The 23,370-nt window shown below is 40.9% G+C and overlaps 1 protein-coding gene across 1 annotated transcript in view; it reads left to right on the plus strand.

Annotated features, from left to right (window-relative positions):
* Positions 1 to 546: 546 nt before the first annotated feature.
* The window catches only part of TMEM236 (transmembrane protein 236), a 50,572-nt gene continuing 27,748 nt past the window's right edge, over positions 547 to 23,370 (plus strand). The window contains exons 1-2 of the mRNA XM_003831173.6: positions 547 to 803; positions 19,617 to 19,689. Coding sequence (XP_003831221.1) covers positions 547 to 803; positions 19,617 to 19,689 — 330 coding nt within the window. The remainder of the gene's footprint in view (positions 804 to 19,616; positions 19,690 to 23,370) is intronic.

Consider the following 23,370-nt stretch of genomic DNA (forward strand, 5'->3'; position numbering starts at 1 on the left):
GGTTAGAAAGTTGATAAAGTGAATTCAAACTCCCTTTTCAAGCACTTGAAAGGGAGGGATGGTTTTCCAAGATGAAGACTTAGGTTTGAGTATCTCCCTTTGCCTGAATTTGCTTTTATGTAAAAATAGAGGGTTGGATTCTATCTACTCCCCTTTAACTCTAAAATTATATTATTCCAGCAGTTTTACTTCACAAGAGTTGACTATTACACAAATGGTTTTGTGCTAACATTAGCAATAAACACCTTTTTAAAACCCTGCTTTTACCCATGCTCCCGGGCATGCTCTAAAGTTCATTTGACTTCTAATAATGGATGTGCAAATATGTTGAGTGATCACTTCCACAATGGCCCTGTTCCTTTAAGAGACCACGGTTGTTAAGTTAGGAGATCATTGAACCATATGAGGGTCAATAAAAGAATAAAAAGTCACTGGTTAGCGATTCGAGGACAAGGAACTTGATCCCAGTTCAGTGTCTGTGGGTCCATATGCTGCCCACAGTCAAAGAGGGAGTCCCAGGTTCTTGGCAGCTTGCTTTTCCTCAGGATGGCTTCTGGAAGGCTCATTAAGTTCGTGGTTTTTGAGCTCCTAGAGTTTGCCGCTTTCTCCATCCCCACACTCGTGATCACAGAACAGTTTGCCACCGCCTACCAAGGAACAAGGGCTAGATCTGACAACACACACTACTGGCTGATCATCTCCTGTTCTATTGCCTATGTTGCGTTAGTGACTCTACTGATCTGGGTTCCTGTAAAAGTTATCCTGCGCAAGAAACGTTATATTTACAGAAAAATTAAAGGATGGTAAGTAAAAGAATTTTCTTTTTTTTTTTTTTTTGATTTGGAGTCTCGATCTGTCACCCAGGCTGGAGTGCAGTAGGGCAGTCTTGGCTCACTACAACCTCCGCCTCCCGGGTTCAAGTGATTCTCCTGCCTCAGCCTCCTAAGTAGCTGGGATTACAGTCGCGCACCACCACACCTGGCTTATTTTTGCATTTTTAGTAGAGACGGGTTTTTGCCATGTTGGCCAGGCTAGTCTTGAACTGCTGACCTCAAGTGATCTGCCTCCCTCAGCCTCCCAAAGTACTAGGATTACAGGCAGAAGCCACAATGCCCGGCCTGTAGAAGAATTCTTTAGTAGGGAATCCCCGTGATGCTGTCAAAGATACGTTTGTTTGTTTGTTTTTTTGTTTGTTGTTTGTTTTAACTTTAAAGTTCAGGGGTAAAAGTGCAGGTTTGTTACATAAGTTAACTTGTGTCATTAGGGGTTTGTTGTACAGATTATTTCACCGGCATGCACCACTATGCCCAGCTAATTTTTGTACTTTTAGTAGAGACGAGGTTTTCATTTTAGCCAGGCTGGTCTCGAACTCCTGACCTCAAATGATCCACCCATCTTGGCCTCCCAAAGTGCTAGGATTACAGGAGTGAGCCACCACGCCCAGCCTGTAAAAGAATTCCTTAGCAGGGAATCCCCATGATGCTTTCAAAGATATGTTTGTTTGTCTGTTGTTTGACTTTTAACTTTTAAGTGCAGGTTTGTTACATAGGTTAACTTGTGTCATGGGGATTTGTCGTACAGATTATTTCATCACCCAGGTATTAAGCCTAGTACCTATTAGTTGTTTTTCCTGATCCTCTCCCTCCCACCGTTCACCCTCTGGAAGGCCCCGGTGTGTGTTGTTCCCCTCTGTGTGTGCATGTGTTCTCATCATTTAGCTCCCACTTATAAATGAGAACATGTGGGATTTGGTTTTCTGTTCCTGCGTTAGTTTGCTAAAAGTAATGGCCTCCAGCTCCATCCATGTCCCTGCAAAGGACATGATCTTGTTCTTTTTCATGATTGCATAGCATTCGATAAAGTATATATGCCACATTTTCTTTAGCCATTCTATCACTGATGGGCATTTAGGTTGGTTTCTTGTCTTTGCCATTGTGAATAGTACTGCAACGAACATACGGGTGCATGTGTCTGTATAATAGAATGATTTATATTCCTTTGGTATATACCCAGTATTGAAATTGCTGGGTCGAATGGTATTTCTGTCTTTAGATCTTTGAGGAATCACCACACTGTCTTCCACAATGGTTAAACTAATTTAGACTCCCACTAACAGTGTATAAGTATTCCTGAAAGATATGTTCTAACATACTGTGGGTAAGGATGTGAGCAGAGCGTAAGGATAGAATGTGACATTAATGGGAGGCTACAATTACTGCTTCTGTAAATGTATGGATATTATGGTATCTTCCATAATTTTTCTACAGTCATTTATACTGAGTGATAATAACACATGAGATGGGTTAGTAAGACTGGAGTTTGTGCCAGTTCATGCTATTCTAAGTAGTAAATGTCGGACTTAATTCTCCTGGACACTAAATTACGTAAACTTATCGGAGTGAGCTTACACAACTCATAATCAGAAGATGGTAATGCAGAATTTTAATTTTGCGTAAAACTGAAAGTAATGTCTATTTTTAATTATTTACATTGCATTTTGCAGGCTTACGTCATACTTTGACCATTAACTACGACTTTTAAAACAACTGGTTCCTTTAGACTTTTTATTTACTTATTTTTTATTTTGAGACTGGGTGTGGCTCTGTTGCCCAGGTTGGAGTGCAGTGGCGTGATCATTGCTCACAGCAGCCTCAACCTCCCCAGGGGGCTCAGGTGATCCTCCCACCTCGACCTCCTGAGTAGCTGGGACTACAGGTGCGCACCACCACACCCGGCTACTTTTTTTGTGTTTTTTGTAAAGATGAGGTTTTGCCACATTGCTCAGGCTGGTTCCAAACTCGTGGGCTCAAACAATCCGCCCGTCTTGGCCTCCCAAAGTGCTGAGATTACAGGCGTGAGCTGCCAAAGCTGGCCTACTTAGACTTTAAAAATAAATAATTTACTGTGTTGGTAAGTTCTGTTACCCTTGTAGGGGGGGAAAGTACTTCAATAACAATACAGAGATATTTTAAATAAATCAGGATTTAATGTTAATTTAACTAGCAGTTTAGCTAATGGGTATACTGATCCACATAAGGGTATTGAGAACAAATAGTCTCTGATATTAATGTATTTTTCCTTTTAGATCTTCAGATCTGATTCTTACTCATCTTGGACTTCTCTCTTTTCTTTAATAAGTTAATATAAGCTAATTTTTCTTTCATACTGATGTTTTATTTATTTATTTATTTGAGACAGAGTTTCACTCTTATTGTCCAGGCTGGAGTGCAGTGGCACGATCTCAGCTCACTGCAACCTCCACCTCCCGGGTTCAAGCAATTCTCCTGCCTCAGCCTCCTGAGTAGCTGGGATTACAGGGTCCTGCCACCACTCCCGGCTAATTTTTTTTTTTTTTTTAATATTTTTAGTAGAGACAGGGTTTCTCCATGTTGGCCATGCTGGTCTTGAATTCCTGACCTCAGGTGATCTGCCTGCCTCGGCCTCCCAAAGTGCTGGGATTATAGGCATAAGCCACTGCTCCCGGCCGATGTTTCATTTTGAAAGCGAATGACATAGAACACATGTGAAAAGTGAGGCACTGGGAATTTGCACATCCACGCAAGGGCAGAAATGTAAAAATAATAGACTCTGCAATAGAGCTAGAAATACCACTGCTGAGGTTGGGAGGATGCTGATGGAGAGCTGACATGTGAAGTTCATGGTGCTGTCTTTAGGTACCGATCCCAGATGTGGCAACTTCTGCGAACCTTGACAGGAGACTTTCATTTTCTCAAGAGCAGGGGTCTTAAGGGGTTTCTGGAAATAAAGCATTTTGTTGTTGGCACTGCTTTTATCAGTAGGGTTTAGGGGCTTTCCAAACCTTGACCAGAGCCCCAGGGTCACCTAAGGGGTAGCTTGGAGCTGGGCTTGACTCTCCACCTCTCACACCCTGTAGGGGTGGCTTTGACTGTCCAAGATTCCTGGCTGGGTTGGAATTTTGAGGGAATGGCGGAAGGTTCAAATGACAACAGGAATAAACCAATGGGAAACTGGCCCACCACGGCCCAGGAAGAAGCTCTTGGGTTTTTTTGTGTTTTGGTTTTTTGTTTTCACATTGACTCAAATCCCTAAGACTCTAGATTCTGAATGTCATTTAGGCAGCAAACCTTCCCATATAACTTACTGTTATTATTATTAGGCTATAATTGATTCTTTATAGATCATTGATTATGTGCCATGTAAGTACTGATATGAGGTGGTACAGAAACATGTACTTCATAGGCCAGGCACAGTGGCTTACACCTTTAATCCCAACACTTTGGGAGGCCAAGGTGGGAGGATTGATTGAAGCCCAGAGTTAGAGACCAGCCTGGGCAACATAGTGAGACCTCATCTCTACAAAACATTACAAAATCAGCAGGATGTGGTGGTGCACGCCTGTAGTCCCAGCTATTCAAGAGGATGGCTTGAGCCCAGGAGTTTGAGCCTGCAGTGATCTATGATTGTGCCACTGCACTCTAGCCTGGGTGACAGATGGAGACCCCCAACTCTGAAAAACAAAAAGAGAGAGAAATATCTACTTCACCTCATGAAGTATTTTTTTTTTTTTTGAGATGGAGTCTAGCTCTGTTGCCCAGGCTGGAGTGCAGAGGAGCGATCTAGGCTCCCTGCACCTCTGCCTCCCAGGTTCACACTATTCTCTTGCCTCAGCCTCCTGAGTAGTGGGGATTACAGTTGTGCACGACCACACCCAACTAATTTTTGTATTTTTAGTAGAGACGGATTTTCCCCGTGTTGGCCAGGCTGGTCTCGAACTCCTGACCTCAAGTGATCTGCCCGCCTCAGCCTCCCAAAGTGCTGGGATTACAGGCATGAACCACTGTGCCCGGCCTAAAGTAGAATTTTTATGAGTTTATCGTTATTATTGCCTAGAGAAAATTGCTGATTAGAGAGGTTCGGCAACTCTCCCAAAGTCAGTGAACTAGACAGAGTGGAAGAGGCAGACTTTGGACCTAGGTCTACCTGACTCCATAATGGGTACTTCTAGCCACTGTCCCAAACTGCCTCTTTGAAGGACAAGGTCCCATTCTCCTGGGGCAGTTGAGATTAAGGAACAGAGTAGGCTTTCGTTTCTGCCCCTTAGTGCACGTGGTATACCAGTCATCTCTGGTGTCTATTCAGATTTCATGTTGTGCATCTGGCTCAGGTACCTCCCCTGTGCTAAAGTGTTTCGGGTTGTCATGACTACATCTCTCAGTGATTTCTTTTGGGAAATACACTTCCAGTCTTTAGTTTCTGTTTTGCCGGTGTTGCTGGCCACACGTGTTTTAAATAGTGTTTAGACAGTGGACAGGTTATCTGTAATTTCAGTGAAACTGAAACTGTTTCCTTCTGGCCACATTCGTGAGCATTATCATATAGTTATCTTTTACTGGCATAGAAGAGAAGCAGTAGCCACTGAGCACTGTTCTAGGAGCTTTACACCTTCTGTACTGTTAAGTTTAAACTTTACAACAACTCAGCGAAGTGTACATGCTAAAGTTCTCATTTTATAGACAAAGAAACTGAAACTTGAAGTAATTAACTTTGTCAACTGATAAAGCTAGCAAGTGGAGCCAGGCATGGTAGCTCCTGCTTGTAATCCCAAGACTTTGAGAGGCTTAGGTGTGAGGATCGCTTGAGCACAGGAGTTCAAGACCAGCCTAGGCAACGTAGTGAGACCCTGTCTCTACAAAAAAATTAAAAAATTAGCCAGGCATGGTGGTACGTGACTGTAGTCTCAGCTGCTCTGGGAGCTAAAGGGGGATGATCACTTGAGCCCTGGAGATCAAGGCTGCAGTGTGTTGAGATCATGCCACTGCACTCTAGCCTGGGTCACAGAGCAAAACTCTGTCTCAAAAAAAAAAAAAAAAAAAAAAAAAAAGCTATGTAATGGGGAGCTAGGATTTGTGAGCCTAGGTCTGTCTGATTCCATACAATTTCCTGTATCTCATACAATTTTCTTTTCCTTTATTTTTTCTGACTTTGAATGCCAGGTGTGTTTCAAGAAAAATGCAATGCGTTTTTTTGTTTATTTGTTTTGTTTTGTGTTTTTTGAGATGAAGTCTTACTCTGTTGCCCAGGCTAGAATACAGTGGCATGATATCCGCTCACTTCAACCTCCACCTCTGGGGTTTAAGCTATTGTCTCATCTCAGCCTCCTGAGTAGCTGGGATTACAGGTGTGCGCCACCATGCCTGGCTAATTTTTTTATTTTTAGTAGAGACACAGTTTCACCATGTTGGCCAGGCTGGTCTCCAACTCCTGACCTCAAGTGATCTGCCCACTTTGGTCTCCCAAAGTGCTGGAATTACAGGCGTAAGCCACCAGGTGCAGCCAGAAAAATGCAGTGCTTTTAATGTCATTAACATACATTTCACCCAGAGTGTATTTGGCTCTTATAATATATGGGGTAATATATAGGGTGTCATGTCTTGATTGCTACGTGAAGATGATGCAAAAATAATTGCTACTAGACAAAGTAAGGATTGAGCATATGAATTATTTTTGAGGAATAGTCAAATAGTTGTTTATGTGAAATTTCATAGACCCCGAACATTCATGATTTGATGTTGATGAGGCTTATCTGAGAGCTTCCCTGAAGGTCCAGGCTGGTGTCATGAGCCGTGTGAGGCTGGTCTTCAGGAGAGAGTGAGTCATCAGTCAGTAAATGGTGTGCCCCAGGAATATATGTAAAGGAAAACTGGCCTGGATTCAAATCCTAGCCTTGACATTGACCGTGAAACCTTATGTGAGTTATTTGAATTCTTTGAGCCGTAATTTTTTCGTGAGCAAAACAGAGACAACTTAGTCTCTTTCTTGGAGTGCTGTTTTAAGAAATTTCATAAGATCATGCGTGTAAAGTTCCTAGCATAGCAACTGGTCTGTAGTAATCATTCAATGAATATAAGTGTTATGACCTCAGACTGAATTTACTATTTTCATTAAAAATGTGATCGTGTTAAATCTTCAGAATGACTCTGAAAAGTGGTAGAAGTGGCAATAAAACTGAAGGAAAATATATCCTGTGAGTCATATTCCTCGATTTTGGAGAATTTTGTAGGTTTCTTTTATTCTTTGAGAAGAATGAACACCAGTGTGGTGAGATCATTAGTATCTCAGAAATGTTTTACATTAACAGAGGTATTATGTGTTATTTTATGTCATATTTATGTTTTATTATGTTACAGTTTTCGTTTCATGTTCTCACTAGGCCTACATGCCAGTGTTGTAAAGTTGACCAAGCAGACATAATTCCCATTTTATGAGGGAGGAAACAATTTCAGAGAGCTTAAAATGTACTGGAGGCTGAACTTTAATCCGGTACTTTCCCCTTCTCTCATTAGCACTTCCTGATTTTTCTGGAATTATGGCTCCATTCTAGGGATGCCTGCCAGAATTCATAATCAACAAGTGAGATGCTTGGGGGGAATGAAGAAAGCTATTTATATACACACCAAATGTGTATTCCAGGAAATAAGAGAGTTATTTTCCTGGAATATCAGTAGATGTGTGATAACATTGAGCTACAAGGCTAGCCTGAAACTGGAGCATATCTTCATTGAGAAGGTACACTGGCAGCAGGATAATCCTAGAATATTTGTGGAGGTTCCCAGACTGTCTTGGGACCTAGAGCTATATTTTGGGTGTTCTTTTGAGTCCTTTGGAGTACAATTAATTCAGACTATGAACACGTCAGGAATCCTGGGCAGGGCAAGTTTAAAAGACCATTTTGGGCAACATTTTACCTGGCTTAAGGTTTTAACATATTCCATGAGATTTTGCTCTTGATCTGCTTTAGGTAACGGTGGTGGTGATCATAGGAGTAGTAGCTGTTGTAGTTGCAGTAAAGTAAGAGCAAATATTTATTGAGCAAGTACTATGTACCAGGCATAATTTTAAACATTGTCTGTATTATTTTAGTTGATTTTCTAATCTTGATATGCAAGAACAATGATATCTCCCCTTTAGAAATGAGGAAATTGAGGCACAGGAGTTAGAAGATCACAGAGCCAATGAGTAGTTGAGTCAAGACTGCCCCAAGGGGACCATCCTGGCTAACACGGTGAAACCCCGTCTCTACTAAAAATACAGAAAAATGAGCCGGGCGTGGTGGTGGACGCCTGTATAGTCCCAGCTACTTGGGAGGCTGAGGCAGGAGAATGGCGTGAACCCGGGAGGCGGAGCTTGCAGTGAGCCGAGATAGCGCCGCTGCAGTCCGGCCTGGGCGAAAGAGCGAGACTCCGTCTCAAAAAAAAAAAAAAAAAAAGACTGCCCCAAGGGAGCCTTGAGCACCTTACTGCTCCGCGCTGGCCCTGACAACTGCAACACACAGCACTAGTGACATCTGTGCACTGCTGGACACACGGGCTAACCTGAAGGAAATGGAACTCACTTTTCAGCACCTCTGAGAGATCATTAATTGGTAAGACCCCATTAACTAAACACTGCTGCTTACCAGTTACTTCTCAGAACACTCCAGTTTCTCTTAGTGAATCTGTTATCTATCATGTTTAACATTTTCTCATAGATTTATTGACTATTTGTATTTTCTAAAAATCATATATTTTTGTCCTTGATCTCTTTTTCTGTTGGTATGTCCATTTTTTTTTTTTTGCTACTGATTTATGAGTTCTATAAACATTAAGGATGTTCATTTGTTTAAATTGCACAAGATCATCAAACAATAAGTATGTTGAATTTGATGTAGCATACATTTCAGAGTTATCATTAGTCTTTTAATTTTAATTTGGTGTTTTTGATATGGAGAATTTTTATTTTTCACGTAGTTTAAGCTATCCACATTTCCTTTACAGTTTGGTCTTGGGCATTATACATGAAAAAGATCAATAATTTTGTCATAGTTGACTGCAGGCTTTATCTTCCTTGCCCTACTATATCCAGTGTATTAGTCTGTTCTCATGCTGGTAATAAAGACATACCTGAGACTGGGTAATTTATAAAGGAAAGAAGTTTGATGGACTTACAGTTCCACATCGCTAGGGAGGCCTCACAATAATGGCTGAAGGCAAATAAGGAGCAAGGTCATGTCTTACATGGCAGCAGGCAAGAGTGCATGTGCAGGGGAACTCCCCTTTATAAAACCATCAGATCCATGAAACGTATTCACTGTCACAAGAACAGCACAGGAAAGACCCGCCCCCATTATTCAATTACCTCCCACCAGGTCCCTCCCATGACATGTGGGAATTCTGGGAGCTACAATTCAAGATGAGATTTGGGTAGAGACCCAGCCAAGCCATATCACACTGTAAACCAGCATGAGCGTATTTACTTTTTCTTTTCTCTCCTTATCCTATGCAGGAAGTCACCACATTCTGGTAATTCTTCCTCTTCCTCTCTCTTGCATCAGCTCCTTGTTCTCCATGGCTGTTTCTCTCATCCCAATTAGGCCCTTATTTCCAGATCATCAAAACTTGAGTTTCTGACGTGGTCCCTCAAATTTTCATATATTCAAATCCACGGTCAGACCTGATTCGTCCTGATTGTTTCTGTTCAAGGAAAAATGAAGACCATTTCATTAACTAACGTTTGGGCTCTGGCAACCTTCACCCAGTGGTCTTCTTGCCTCTTGCTTCTTTTCTCCCCCCGCATTCCCTCCCAGTCCTTGTCAATAGGGTAATTCTCTCCTTAAAAAAAGTTTTCTGGGCCAGGCGTGCTGGTTCACACCTGTAATCCTAGCACTTTGGGAGGCCGAGGCGGGTGGATCACTTGAGGTCTGGAGTTCAAGACCAGCCTGGCCAACATGGTGGAACCCCATCTCTACTAAAAAATACAAAAGTTAGCTGGATGTGGTGGCTCGTGCCTGTAGTCCCCGGTACTCAGGAGGCTGAGGCAGGAGAATCGCTTGAACCCGGGAGGCAGAGTTCGCAGTGAGCTGAGATCGTGCCACTGCACTCCAGCCTGGGCGACAGAGTGAGACTATATCTCAAAAAAAAAAAAAAAAAAAAAAGAAAAGGAAGTTTTCTGTATCTCAGCTGCACCCCTTAAAAATCTCCTCTTCCCCTTGCTTGTAAATCAAATATTGACATTATTCCACAGAATCCTGGAGCTGGGCAAACTCTTATTGTTCATCTTCAAAATGATTTCTCACAATACAAATACCTCTGATTCTACAAAGAACTCACTACTTTCTGTGGCTCTTCGTAGAACAGCCTTCTTTATTCCCTTGTGTTGAAACAATACCTATCACTATATAGCTCTCTTTCTCATCCACTTTGTAGCCTTCACCTCCTCTGCCCTTTCTTTCTCCATGGCCAGGAGCTGTGCACGTTACTGCCTAATTCCCCATTTCTATTGCTTTTTGAACACTCCCATCAGCTCGCATAATATAAACTGCCACTTGTATGATGACAACTCCCCAAATTGTGTCTCCAGGGGTGACTTCTCTGAGCTTACTGTATCCTTGTTAAATTTTTGCAACATTTGAAGGCAGTGGCATCATTCTGCCATCTCAACCACGCCACATCTCAGTCTGCTAAGTTTTCTCTTCTCCAATGGGCAGAGTTCCATCAACCATTCCTATCCCATGATTTCTGGACCTTTGACTCTTTTGAAAGTCTCCTTGGGATGCTGGCTGGATTTTTAATGCCTGGATATTATCTCAGTGACACCCTGATGTCCTCTTGATGTGGCTACTGACTTCATGTATTGATATAATGCAATTGGCTTCCGTTGCAATGATGTCACCTGTTTCATAACAGAGTGTATGATTGACTAAACCTAGTTTTACTAGAAATCCTCTGGGTTAATAGTGATCCATGAGTCTGCTCTATGGGTTTGTTTACATAGGTATACATTTACCTATCTGAATTTCTTATATATATATATATGTACATATATATATATTTAGGTTTTATTATATATAAATATATATATTTAGGTTTTTGTCGAGACAGCATCTTGCTCTGTCACCCAGGTTGGAGTGCAGTGGCATGATCATAGCTCACTGTAGCCTCAACCTCCCAGGCTCCAGTGATCCTCTCACCTCAGCCACCTGAGTAGCTGGGACTACAGGTGTGCACTACCACGCCTGACTAATTTTTAAATTTCTTGTAGAGACAGGATTTGCTAGGTTGCCTGGCTGGTCTCGAACTCCCTGACTCAGGCAATCCACCTGCCTCGGCCTCCCAAAGTGCTTGGATTATAGCTATGAGCCACCATGCCCAGCCTCCCTACAAGAATTCTTCATGTTAGCCAGCATTATTTCCAGGCTACTGCAGGTACATGCCTTTGTGCTCAGGTACTGCCTCCATCCTCAGGGACTCTGTAGTCCACTGTGGAGTCTGGACAGTTGTATATGAAAAAACTAGAAAGTAATATAAACAAATCACCAAATTTTATGTGGCCCACCACTAGTCCTTTATTATCCCAGCGAAGAGCATCATCAAAACTTAGTACTGACTGGGCACAGCCTTGGAAGGCTGAGGCAAGAAGATTGCTTGAGACCAGAAGTTTGAGACCAGCCTGGGCAACACGGCGAGACCTTGTCTGTACAAGAAGTTTTAAAAAAATTACCTGGGCATGGTGGTGCATGACTGTAGTCTCTGTTACTTGGGAGGCTGAGGTGGGAGGATCACTTGAGGCCAGGAGTTTGAAACCAGCTTCAGCAACATAGCAAGACCCTGTTCTTCTATTAAAAAAAGAAAGAAAAAGAACTTAATACTGACAGTAAGGAAGATGTACTTTTGATTCATCCTTCCTACCCATCCCTTTCTACCCTGCCCCATCAGCCCACTACAGTGCCTTGAACTCAGCAGCTTTTTAGTACATGTGGTTTATGGACTCAGGTTTATTAGAAAAACACTATGCTTTGGAGTAATCAGGGAAAGTCTCATATGGAAAGCTTGATTTGCACTGAGCTTGGAAAGATGGGTGTGGGAGGGCATCCAGAGGAGGAGGATGAGTATGAGGAATGACTTGATATAGTGAATTATTTAAGGGGTGGGAAAAGACCTACTTGCTTAGAAAGGAGCAGGTGGTGAGAAATGGGTTGGCAGCATCGCAGAGTGGTTAGGGGCGTGAGTTTTGGAGTCCTCAAGACCTGGATTAGAATTCATCTTTCACTTCCCAGCCACGGGATCTTGGGCAAATTAATTCAGCCTTCAACATCAGTTTCATCGCCTGTAAAATAGGGTTGATACCTCACTCAGAGGGTTGTTGCTTGGTTGTTGTATGTAAAATTCTTTCCTGTAGCACTTAGCCTGTGGCATGATATGAGCTCATTGAGTTGTCGTAAAGAGCTGAGTGTTATTATATGTTGGAATGTTAATACTAGATTTTGGAGAACCTTGAAAGATGGGCAGGGAAACTTTAACTTCATGAGTTAGGTAAAAGGTTTTATGTTTCTGAGCAAAGAGTCATTTCCCAAGTTCTCGTCTGATCCTTTCCACCCACCATGCTTCGTCTATGAGAAATCTCAGGGCCAGAATCCTTGCTGCACAAACAGGAATTTGTAACCCAATGTGGCTGAGCTTACTGAGTTCATCCTTAATGGGTCCCATTCCTGGGAGGGTCCTTCTCATTGCCAGTTTATTATGATGCACACAGAGGTCTATGGGCAGTACCCGAACTCAGTCTTTCATGTGGAAATTACACCATGCCCACGTATCCTTTTCTTTAGCCAATCCTACTATGGTCGCAAACTTGCATTCTTTGCAGCATGAATAGTCTTTCAAAGAAGTGTCTGTGATATTTCTAACCTAAATTCTATTACTCCTAGGACTGCTATAACAAAGTATCATAAACTTGGTGGCTTAAACAACAGAAATTTGTTTCAAATTCTGAAATACCTAAAAGTTCTGGAGGTGAGAAGTCTAAGATCAAGCTGACGGCAAGGTTGGTTCCTTGTGAGAGATGTAAGGAAGGCTCTGTTCATGCCTCTCTCCTGGCTATTGGTGGTTGCTGGCAGTCTTTGGTGTTCCTTGACCTGTAGATGCATCACTCTGATCTGTGCCTTCATCTTCACATGGCATTCTTCCTATGTGTCCTCGCTTAGTCTTCCCCACCTGCATGTCTGTTTTCAGATTTTCCCTTTTTTTTTTTTTTTTTTTGAGACGGGGTCTCCTTCCATCTCCCAGGCTGGAGTGCAATGGTGTGATCTTGGCTCACATCAACCTCTGCCTCCCAGATTCAAGCGATTCTCCTGCCTCAGCCTCCCGAGTAGCTGGGACTACAGGCGCGCGCTACCATGCCCAGCTAATTTTTGTATTTTTAGTAGAGATGGAATTTCACCATGTTGGCAAGGATGGTCTTGATCTCTTGACCTTGTGATCTGCCCACCTCATTCTCCCAAAGTGCTGGAATTACAGGCATGAGCCACCACACCCAGCCCCAGATTTTCCCTTTTTAAAAGGACACCAGTCATATTGGATCACAGTCTCCCCTTGCACCCTATTTTCACATGATGACCTCTATAAAGACCTATTTACAAATAAGGTCACATTTGGAGGTATTGGGGGCTGGGACTTAAACATGTCTGTTTTGGGGTGTATAATTCAACCCATAGGATTTCACTCTCTGACCCTCCCAAAATTCATGTTCTTTTGGTGTGCAAAATAAACTCATTCATCTCAACACCTCCAAAAGTCCTAATCATCCCAGCATCAACTCTAAGTCCCAAATCTCAACTACACATCATCAACTCAAAATCCCAAAACTTTCCCTCTAAATCATCCAAACAAGGTATAGGCAAGACTTGGGATATGATTCCTCCTGGGTCAGAGTTTCTTTCCATCTGCAAACCTGTGAAGCTGGACAAAAAGTTACTTGCTTCCCACATACAATGGTGGAGCAGGATAGACATTACTGTTCTGAAAGGGAGAAATTGGAAGGGAAACAGGAGTCGTGGGTCCCACGCAAGTTCAAAAGCCAGGAAGGAAAATCTCGTTAGCTTTTAAGGTTTAAAAATAATCCTCTGTGTCTTGATGCTGATTCCTCTGAGCCCATCATCCAGGCCTATGAGGGTAGCGGTCCCAGCTCCTCAGCCTTGCATGGTCATAGCTCTGCCCTGTGGTTTTAAGTTGGGCACCTCTGGGCTTGTGGTTGCAGCACCAGTCTCCCTGGCTTTGGAACCACTGTCAAAGTCATTTTTCCCTTTTCTGAAAGATAACACATTTGCAGCCAAATAGCTCTATCAACCCATTTTCTCCCTAGAGTCCTAGAAGTCCAACAGCATTCCTTCATTTCATCTTATCTCTGCCACCTTCAGTCCAAGACAGCAGTATTTCTGCTGAGATGGTTGACTGGATTCACAAACCACAGTCTTGGTGTTCTCTTCTGAGCATGGTTTCTTATCATTTGCAATATGGATAGCCTGAGAATTTGTCAAATCTTCAAGTTCTAGTTCCTTTTTCTTAAAAATTCCTTTTTCAACTTATCTCTCTTTCTTCATTCACAGTTTATTGTAAATAGCAGGGAGGAAACAGGCTGTGCCTTCAACACTTTGCTTAGAAACATCCTCAGCTAAATATCTCAGTTCATTACTTACAAGTTCTACTTTCTGTCCAACAGAGCACAGTACAGCCAAATTTTCTGCCATTTCCTAGAAAGGATCACCTTTCCTCAGGTTTCCTATAATATGTTCCTCATTTCCATCTTAAACCTCACCAGAAGCACCTTAGCATTCATATTTCTAGCAATACTCTGTTCATGACAATATATCTACTCTCTAAGATGCTAACAGCTTTCTCTATATCCCTCCTCTTTTCTTTCTGAGCCCTCACTAGAATCTCCTTTAACACCTGTGTTTCTACGAACAGTCTCTTCAAGGCAATCTAGGCTTTTTCTATTGTGCTTCTCACAACTCTCGCAGTCTCTACTCATTCCTCAACTCCAAAGCCACTTCTACATCTTTATGTGTCACAGCAGCATTCCACATTCCAGTCGCAAAATTGGTGTAAGTTTCCTAGAAATGCCACAACAAAGTACCTGGATGGCTTGAGCAACAGAAATTTATTGCCTCAAAATTCCAGAGCTGAAAACACTGAGATCAAGATATTGGTAGGATTGCTTCCTTCCAAGGGATATGAGAAAGAATTTGTTCCATGTCTTTCTCCTTGCTTCTGGTGTTTTTTTGGGCAATCTTTGATGTTCCTTGGCTTGTAAATGCATCACTGTGATTTCTGCCTTCATCATCACATGATATGCTTCCTGAGTTTCTTCACAGTCTTCCCTCTGTGCAACTCTGTCACCAAATTTCCCCAATTTTATAAAAACACCAGTCATATTGGATTAGGACCCACCTTAATGATCTTATTTAACTTGATTATCTCTGTAAAGATCTTATTTCCAAATAAGATCACATTCGGAAGTACTGGGGTTTGGGATTTCAACATATCTTTTTGGGGAGACACCATTTGACCCATAATACTCAACAAATTATAAGCATATCCAGCCGGGCATGGTGGCTCACGCCTGTAATCCCAGCACTTTGGGAGGCCGAGGTGGGTGGATCTCGAGGTCAGGAGTTCCAGACCAGCCTGACCAAGATGGTGAAACCCCGTCTCCACTAAAAATACAAAAATTAGCCAGGCGTGGTGGCATGTGCCTGTGATCTCAGCTACTCAGGAGGCTGAGGCAGGAGAATCACTTGAACCTGGGAGGCAGAGGTTGCAGTGAGTTGAGATCAGCCATTGCACTCCAGCCTGGGTGATAGAGTAAGACTCCATCTCAAAAAAAAAAATATATATATATATATACACACACATATATATGTATGTATATATATATGTATATATGTGTATATATATATAAAAGCATATACGAGCAGTAAGTCAAGATTTTCAAACACAGGTTAACATAACTTCTGGTTAAATAAAACATAGACTTGGGTTGTATTTATTTATTAATGAGTCCCTTCATTTAGTATTTATTGAATTCCTACTATGTGTTGGACATTCTCTAGCATCATGAAGTTCTTGAACTTCGATGAGAAACAATTTACATTGTTTCTTTCGTTAACCTCTAATTGAAAGCTACCAATCTTTTCTGATGTGGATGTTGGTAACAAACCACAGTAGTATTAGCAGGACCTGTAACTTTATTGCATACATAGAGCTTTTCAGACCATGTATCACAGATCTTTTCATATGTCACAACAGTTGTAGGAGAGACTTCAGTATATGGTTTATGATCTTCACTATCTTGAAATTATGAGTGATTACAATTTTTACTAGATCTTAAGTACTCCCCCTCTTTTTTTTTTTTTGAGACAGTGTCTCGCTCTGTCACCCAGGCTGGAGTGCAGTGGCGTGATCTTGGCTTGCTGCAACTTCTGCCTCCCGGGGTTCAAGAGATTCTCCTGCCTCAGCCTCCCAAGTAGCTGCGACTACAGGTACACACCACCACACCTCGCTAATTTTTGTGGTTTTTTTTTTTTTTTTTTTTTTTTTTTTTTGTAGAGACGAGGATTTGCTGTGTTGCCCAGGTTGGTCTCAAACTCCTGGGCTCAAGTGATCCACCCACCTTGGCCTCCCAAAGTGCTGGAATTACAGGCATGAGCCACCAGGCCTGGCCTGCTTCGAAGAAAATAAAAAAAAGACAATGTGTTCATAGATAGACACATATATTGTTATGAGGTTAATGAAAGAAATGATGTAAATTGTTTCTCATCCAAGTTTAAACTTTAAAAAGAATTTGGATTACTACATAATTCTTTAAAAAAGAACCATAAACTGTATACAATTTTTTAAAAAAGACTTTAGGTAATTTTTAAAATTTGGATAATTTCAATATAATTGATTTATTTTCTAAAAACCTGTATATTTTATTTTACTCATTTAAAAATGTTGTCCTGAGAAGGGTTCATAGGATTCACTAGATTTTCAGAAGTTTCATCGCACAAAAATGATTCAGAAACATTATTCTAGTTGCTGGAAATAAAGTAGCAAACAAGTCAGATACGGTCCGGGCTTCCACAGAACTTACCTCGGGGCATGAGGAAAGAGGAAGATGACAAACAATAAACAAAGAATCAGCAGATTTCTAGGTAGTCATAGGGCTATGTATACAACTCGTGTGTGTGTGTGTGTGTGTGTGTGTGTGTGTGTGCCTGTATGTGTTTCCTATTCTATATGTGAGAGTAGGAGCAATAAGAGAAACCATATCACGTACAGCATGTAGACTAGGGTAATAAGTTTCAGTTTCCTTCTAATCACATTGTGTGTTCATCAAAGATTTTTTAAAATTGTGATAAAATACATATAATGTAAAATTTACCATCTTAATCATTTTAAGGGTACAGTTCGGTGGCATTAAGTACATTCACATTGTTGTGTGACTGTTGCCACCATCCATCCACGAAACTCTTTTCATCTTGCAAGACTAAAGCTTTATACCCATTAACCAATAACCCCTTCCTTTCCCCAACATTGGAGCAGTGACAAGACGTGTTTTACATTTTAAAAGCATGACTTCATTTAAAAAACATGAAGACAATGTTGCTAGGCAAGAATAGAACCACCAACAGGAAACCAGTTAGGAAATATGGCAGATGAGAGGTGACAGTGGATGAACTATGGTGTTGGCAGAAAAGGAGTTTGAAATGGACTTTGGCAGTAAATCAGACAGGATTAGATGATGGGCTGGAACAAGTATGGAGGAGGACTTGGGTTCTGTTTCGGACATGGTAAGTCTGAGTTGTGTCTTTGCCATCCAAGTGGAAGTGCCTAACAGTTGGGCAGACAAGTCAGAGTTCAGGAAAAACACCAGAATGTATTGTGGAGTCCTGGGCAAATGAGTGGTATTTGAAGCAGTGGGAATGGATGAGATAATCCAGGAAGATAATATAGTTAAAGAACAAGCCCGGGAATAATCTCTGGGGCATTGTCATCGTTTAGAGGTCAGGTTGAGAAGAAGAGAACTTTATGAGTGGCTTGTCCAATCTTACTTAGAGAACTTAGTGTTGTAGGAACTTGGATCTTGGCTGAGACAAACAGATAAAGCTACTAGTTGAAAATTCCATCAGGCTGGTCTTAGCCAGGTTATACTGGGTCTGGCCATGAGAGAGGGGTAATCTCATCTTCTAATTTATATTTACACCTAGGACATCTAAGATGGTGCTGGGATGGGGGAGGCAAGACAGCGCCAAAGAGAAATTGTTCTCTATTATTTTATTCTTTATAATTTCAACTTGTATTTTAGATTCAGGAGGTACATGTGCATGTTTGTTACACTGGTATGTTGCATGATTCTGTGGTCTGGGGTGTGACTGATCCTGCCACCCAGTTAGTGAGAATAGTACCCAATAGGTAATTTTTCAACCCTTGACCCCTTTCCACCCTCCCCTCTGTAATGGTCCCCAGTGTCTATTCCCATCTTTATGTCCATGAGTACCCAACGTTTAGCTCCTACCCAACGTTTAGCTCCCACTTATAAGTGAGAACATACAGTATTTGGTTTTCTGTTCCTGAGTTAATTCATGTAGGATAGTGGCCTCCAGCTACAGCCATGTTGCTGCGAAGAACATGATTTCATTCTTTTTTATGACTGTGGAGAAATTAATAATTTGAAAGCATTCAACACTGCTTGTACATAGAAAACATTATATAAATGGAATTAACATAATATATATTAACGAATCAAAGAGAAGGTAAATATTTCATTGTAGAAAACCTTTGAGAAGGTATCTTTTGTTGTCCCATAAATTAAGGATGCTAAACATACATTTAAATTTTCTATTTTTTTAATTAATTAATTTATTTATTTTGAGACAGAGTCTCGCTCTGTCGCCCAGGCTGGAGTGCAGTGGCACGATCTTGGCTCACTGCAAGCTCTGCCTCCCGGGTTCACGCCGTTCTCCTGCCTCAGCCTCCCGAGTAGCTGGGACTATAGGCGCTCACCACCACGCCCGGCTAATATTTTGTATTTTTAGTAGAGACAGGGTTTCACCATGTTAGCCAGGATGGTCTCGATCTCCTGACCTCGTGATCCACCTGCCTCGGCCTCCCAAAATGCTGGGATTACAGGCATGAGCCACCATGCCCGGCCACGTTTAAATTTTCTGTGTCATAAGATATACTATTTTCTACATATTATATCTCAATAGCTATTTGATTGGTTGATCATGCAAGGTTTAAGAAGTGGTCCAAAAACAAGTTTGAAAAATTATGTCATTTTTATGTATGTATGGTTTTTTTTGGTTCTAGTAAAAAATGTAAATGTTTTTAAGTGATCTTTAAATATTTAATAGTTTATCATCTCTAAATGTACTTTTTGAAATATGAATTTTACAACATGGGATATAATATAACTTGAAAGTCATGCTGTTCATTTCTTCAGTTGGTCACTACAGCCTGATCTCTCTCTTGGGCAGGATTTTAATTAATGAATTATGAACATGTTGAATGTCATTTGACTTGCGATTTGATGCTTTTAATAGTTCGTGGTTTGCTAATTATTTGGAAATCTCTCACCCCTTTGTTCTAGAAGAAGCATTCTGGTTTCTGCGCGTGTTCCTCTTTGCCATATGCAAACATTTGGGAAATGGAAATAGGGAAGCAGCAGCTTCTTAGAAAAACTATAGATGAATGGAACAGGAACTGCAAAATTAGCAAAATGTAAGAGGAACTGTCGATCTTGTCCATGATTGCTTTGGCTTATTTTTTCTCCTTTGCTAGGAGACCTGTTCTGATGATGTGTGTGGTCCTCACCACACTGCCCTGCCTCACCTTTTCCATAGCAGTGACTGAGGTATGGAATTTTGATTTCTTCTGCTACAAGATTATGAGATTTTATAATTTCTTGTTATTGGAATTTGATAGAGCAGCGTGCTCAACAAATTTCTTGACATTTATATAATCCAATCTTCTTCCAGGTTGCAATATATGTTATTTAAAGTACTAAGATCATTGTTACCTCTGTGATTGTGAAGGAAAGTCTAGTAGCCAATTTTTAAAAATTAATTTTGTTTGTGTGTGAGACAGTAATGATATTTGAACGTTTAAAAAGTGAAAAATGTGAAAGTTGATCTATATTTGTTTCTTCTACCAACCTGGTGTTTTTCATGATTGTCCTCAATTGTAAATGAATACAACAAGATCTAAGGGAAGGACCACTTACATTTTAATACCTTTGATAAGATGTCCATTGATAATAATTTGCATGTGTTATTTATTTGAAAATAATGCTGAGTTTATGTTTTGACTAAATATAGCTTCAAAAGGTCTTGGATAGAAACCAGCAGGTCAGGAATATCTTAGGCAGAACTTTCAGGCTGTAAGTACTTCATTATCCAAGGAGGTCAGAGAAGAATGCCCCACTAATCTTATTAATTTGCAAGGTGCTGTGGAAGATAACTTTTATTTTCCCAAAGCATACTTAATTTACTAAATTACTTAATTTACCTTTTGATATTTCACTTATATGTGAAGCAAATATTCATTAAGTATATATTACAGGCCAGGCACTGTTAGGTACAGGGCATAGGGGACCCAGGAAATATGGCCGAGTCTCTCATATAATTTTCTGACATTAGAGAGAAAAATAAACAGGCAATTAGAACAAGTATCACAAGTGTTGTGAGACAGGGCAGTACCGAGTAATGTATGACATTAGAAATTACATGGTTGTTAGAATGCATTGTAGGTGCTGCTAGAATACATCATAGATGCTGCTAGAATACATCATAGATGCTAAATTAGGACAATGTATGAATGCATAGAATAATTTTGGGAGGCTACTCACATGTGCTTTGCTTCCAGTGAACTGCAACAGGTGAATATTTCAATCTAGATCTGTCTTTTCCCCTCCCAAAGACCTTGTAAATCATTTGGAAGGTTCTCAAAAGCTGTAAAAATTTAGTTTACAACCTTTTAAGAAACATCACTGCGGTAAACTGATGGCATATCTGGAGCTCGATAGCCCTTTTTGGTTCTTTTTTATGATGTCTCTTCCATTGTTACATCTTTTTCTTTCCTTTCCTTTTTTTCTTACTTAATTTTCACCGAAGTATAACACATAAACAGAAAAGTGCATGAAACATACAAGTACAGTAACAATGGAATACCACAAAGCAACCCCCTGGGTAAGCATCGCTCAAGTCAAGGTCAAGAAGGAAACTTTGGCCGGCTCCATGCCCACACTCCTTTATTTTTATTTATTATTTTATTTTATTTTTGTATCAGAAACCCATTGCTTGCTCACTCTTTTTTTATGCTCCTTTCAATGACTCCCTTTCCCTCCTTTCCAGAAGTCACTTCTAACTTGACTTCTGATACTGCAGGCTAGTTTGTCTGTTTTTGAAATTTTTCCAAGGAGAAATCAAATGATGTCTGGCTTCTTTTATTTAAAATATGGTTGTGAGGGTCATTCGTGTTTCTGTGAATACCTGAAGCTCATTCGTTTTCAGCTGTAGAGTATTTCATTTTATGAAAAGATCATAATTTACTTATCTGTTCTACTCTTGGTCGCCATCTTGGTTGTTTCCAGTTTTGGCAATTACAGAGAATGCGGCAGTGAACATCTGTGAATATGTCTTTTGGTGTGCACGTGCAAGCATTTCTGTTGGTTATGTATGCAGGAGCAGAACTGATGGATCATGAGATACTGAAATGTTAAATTGTGAGAGATAAGGTCAAACAGCTTTTCAAACAGATTGTACTGATTTCTATAGCATCTCTATAGAACTCACCAGCAGAGAAGGAGCATTCACCAGCGCTTGCGTTGTTTCTTATTTTTTTGGAGACAGAGTCTTTCTCTGTTGCCCAGGCTGGAGTGCAGTGGTGCGTGTGATCTTGGCTCACTGCAAGCTCCGCCTCCCAGGTTCAGGCGATTCTCCTGCCTCAGGCTCCCCATCAGCTGGGATTACAGGTGCCCACCACCACTATGGGCTAATTTTTGTATTTTTAGTACAGACGGGGTTTCACTGTGTTGGCCAGGCTGGTCTCCAACTCCTGACCTCAGGTGATCCACCTGCCTCGGCCTCCCAAAATGCTGAGATTACAGGTGTGAGGCACCCCTCCAGGCATCATTGTGTCTTTTTATTTCAGCTCTTCTGGTGGGTACGATCCTGAATCTCACAGTACTTTTAAATTACATTTCTCCAGTAATTAACAATGTTGAGCATCTTTTCATCTTGCCCATTTTTTATTGTGTTGCTTATCTTTTAAAAACGTATTTGGAAGACTTATTTTCATATTCAGATTATACAAGCCTTTTTTGATTATATGTATTGCAAATATCTTTATGTAACTTGTCTTCACACTTTTATATCTTTTTGATGAAAAGAAGTTCTTAACTTAAAAATAGTCCAGTTTATTGCTTTCCTTTATGGATAGTGCTTGGGTCACTCACTTGTAGAAGATTTTGTCATTGTGAATCTGAATTTCAAAGTCTTAAAATCTTTCATATATATATATTTTTGTTTGTTTGTTTGTTTGTTTGTTTTTGAGATGGAGTGTTGCCCTATTGCCCAGGCTGGACTGCAGTGGTGCAATCTCTATTCACTGCAACCTCCACCTTCTGGGTTCAAGTGATTCTCACCTCTCAGCCTCCTAAGTAGCTGGGACGACAGGCATGTGCCACCACACCCGGCTAATGTTTGTATTTTTAATAGAGATGGGGTTTCAACATGTTGGCCAGGCTGGTCTTGAACTCCTGACCTCAAGTGATTCACCTGCCTTGGACCCCTGAAGTGCTGGGATTTCAGGTGTGAGTCACTGTGCCCAGCCTCCTAATTATATTTTGAAAGCTATATTGTTTCTTCATTCTTTTTTAGATTCACAATACATCTGGAACTGATTTTTGTATATGTTGTACAGCAGTGAGTTAATTTTTTTCCCCACATAACATTCAACGGACCGAGCACCATTTTACTAAAAAATCCATCCTTCCCACATTTCTCTGCTGTGCCACCTTTGTTATAAATCAAGTGTAGATATACATAATTCCTATGCCAACTCTACACTGTCTTAGTTCTTGCAGTTTTATACTAGTTCTTTATATCCAGAAGAGTAAATCTTCCTAGCTTATTCTTTTTCTTCCAGAATTTCCTGGCTTTTTAATTTTCATATAAATTTTATTGTCAGCCTGTCCTTTTCCACAAAAAGTTGGAACAGTGGTTGAAGTTGCATTGAATAGTATCATTTTTCCTTCCTTCCTCCCTCCCTCCTTCCCTACCTCCTTTCTCTCTCTCTCTCTCTCTCTCTCTCTCTTTCTCTCACTCTGTTGCCCAGGCCAGTGCAATGGCGTGATCTCAGCTCACTGCAACCTCTGCCTCCTGGGTTCAAGCAATTCTCCTGCCTGAGTGTCCTGAGTAGCTGGGACCACTGGCATGTGCCACCATGCCTGGCTAATTTTTTTTGTATTTTTAGTAAAGATGGGGTTTCACCAAGTTGGCCAGGCTGATCTCGAACTCCTGACCTCAGGTGATCC

Source organism: Pan paniscus, chromosome 8, assembly GCF_029289425.2.
Source record: "Pan paniscus chromosome 8, NHGRI_mPanPan1-v2.0_pri, whole genome shotgun sequence".
NCBI lineage: Eukaryota > Metazoa > Chordata > Mammalia > Primates > Hominidae > Pan > Pan paniscus.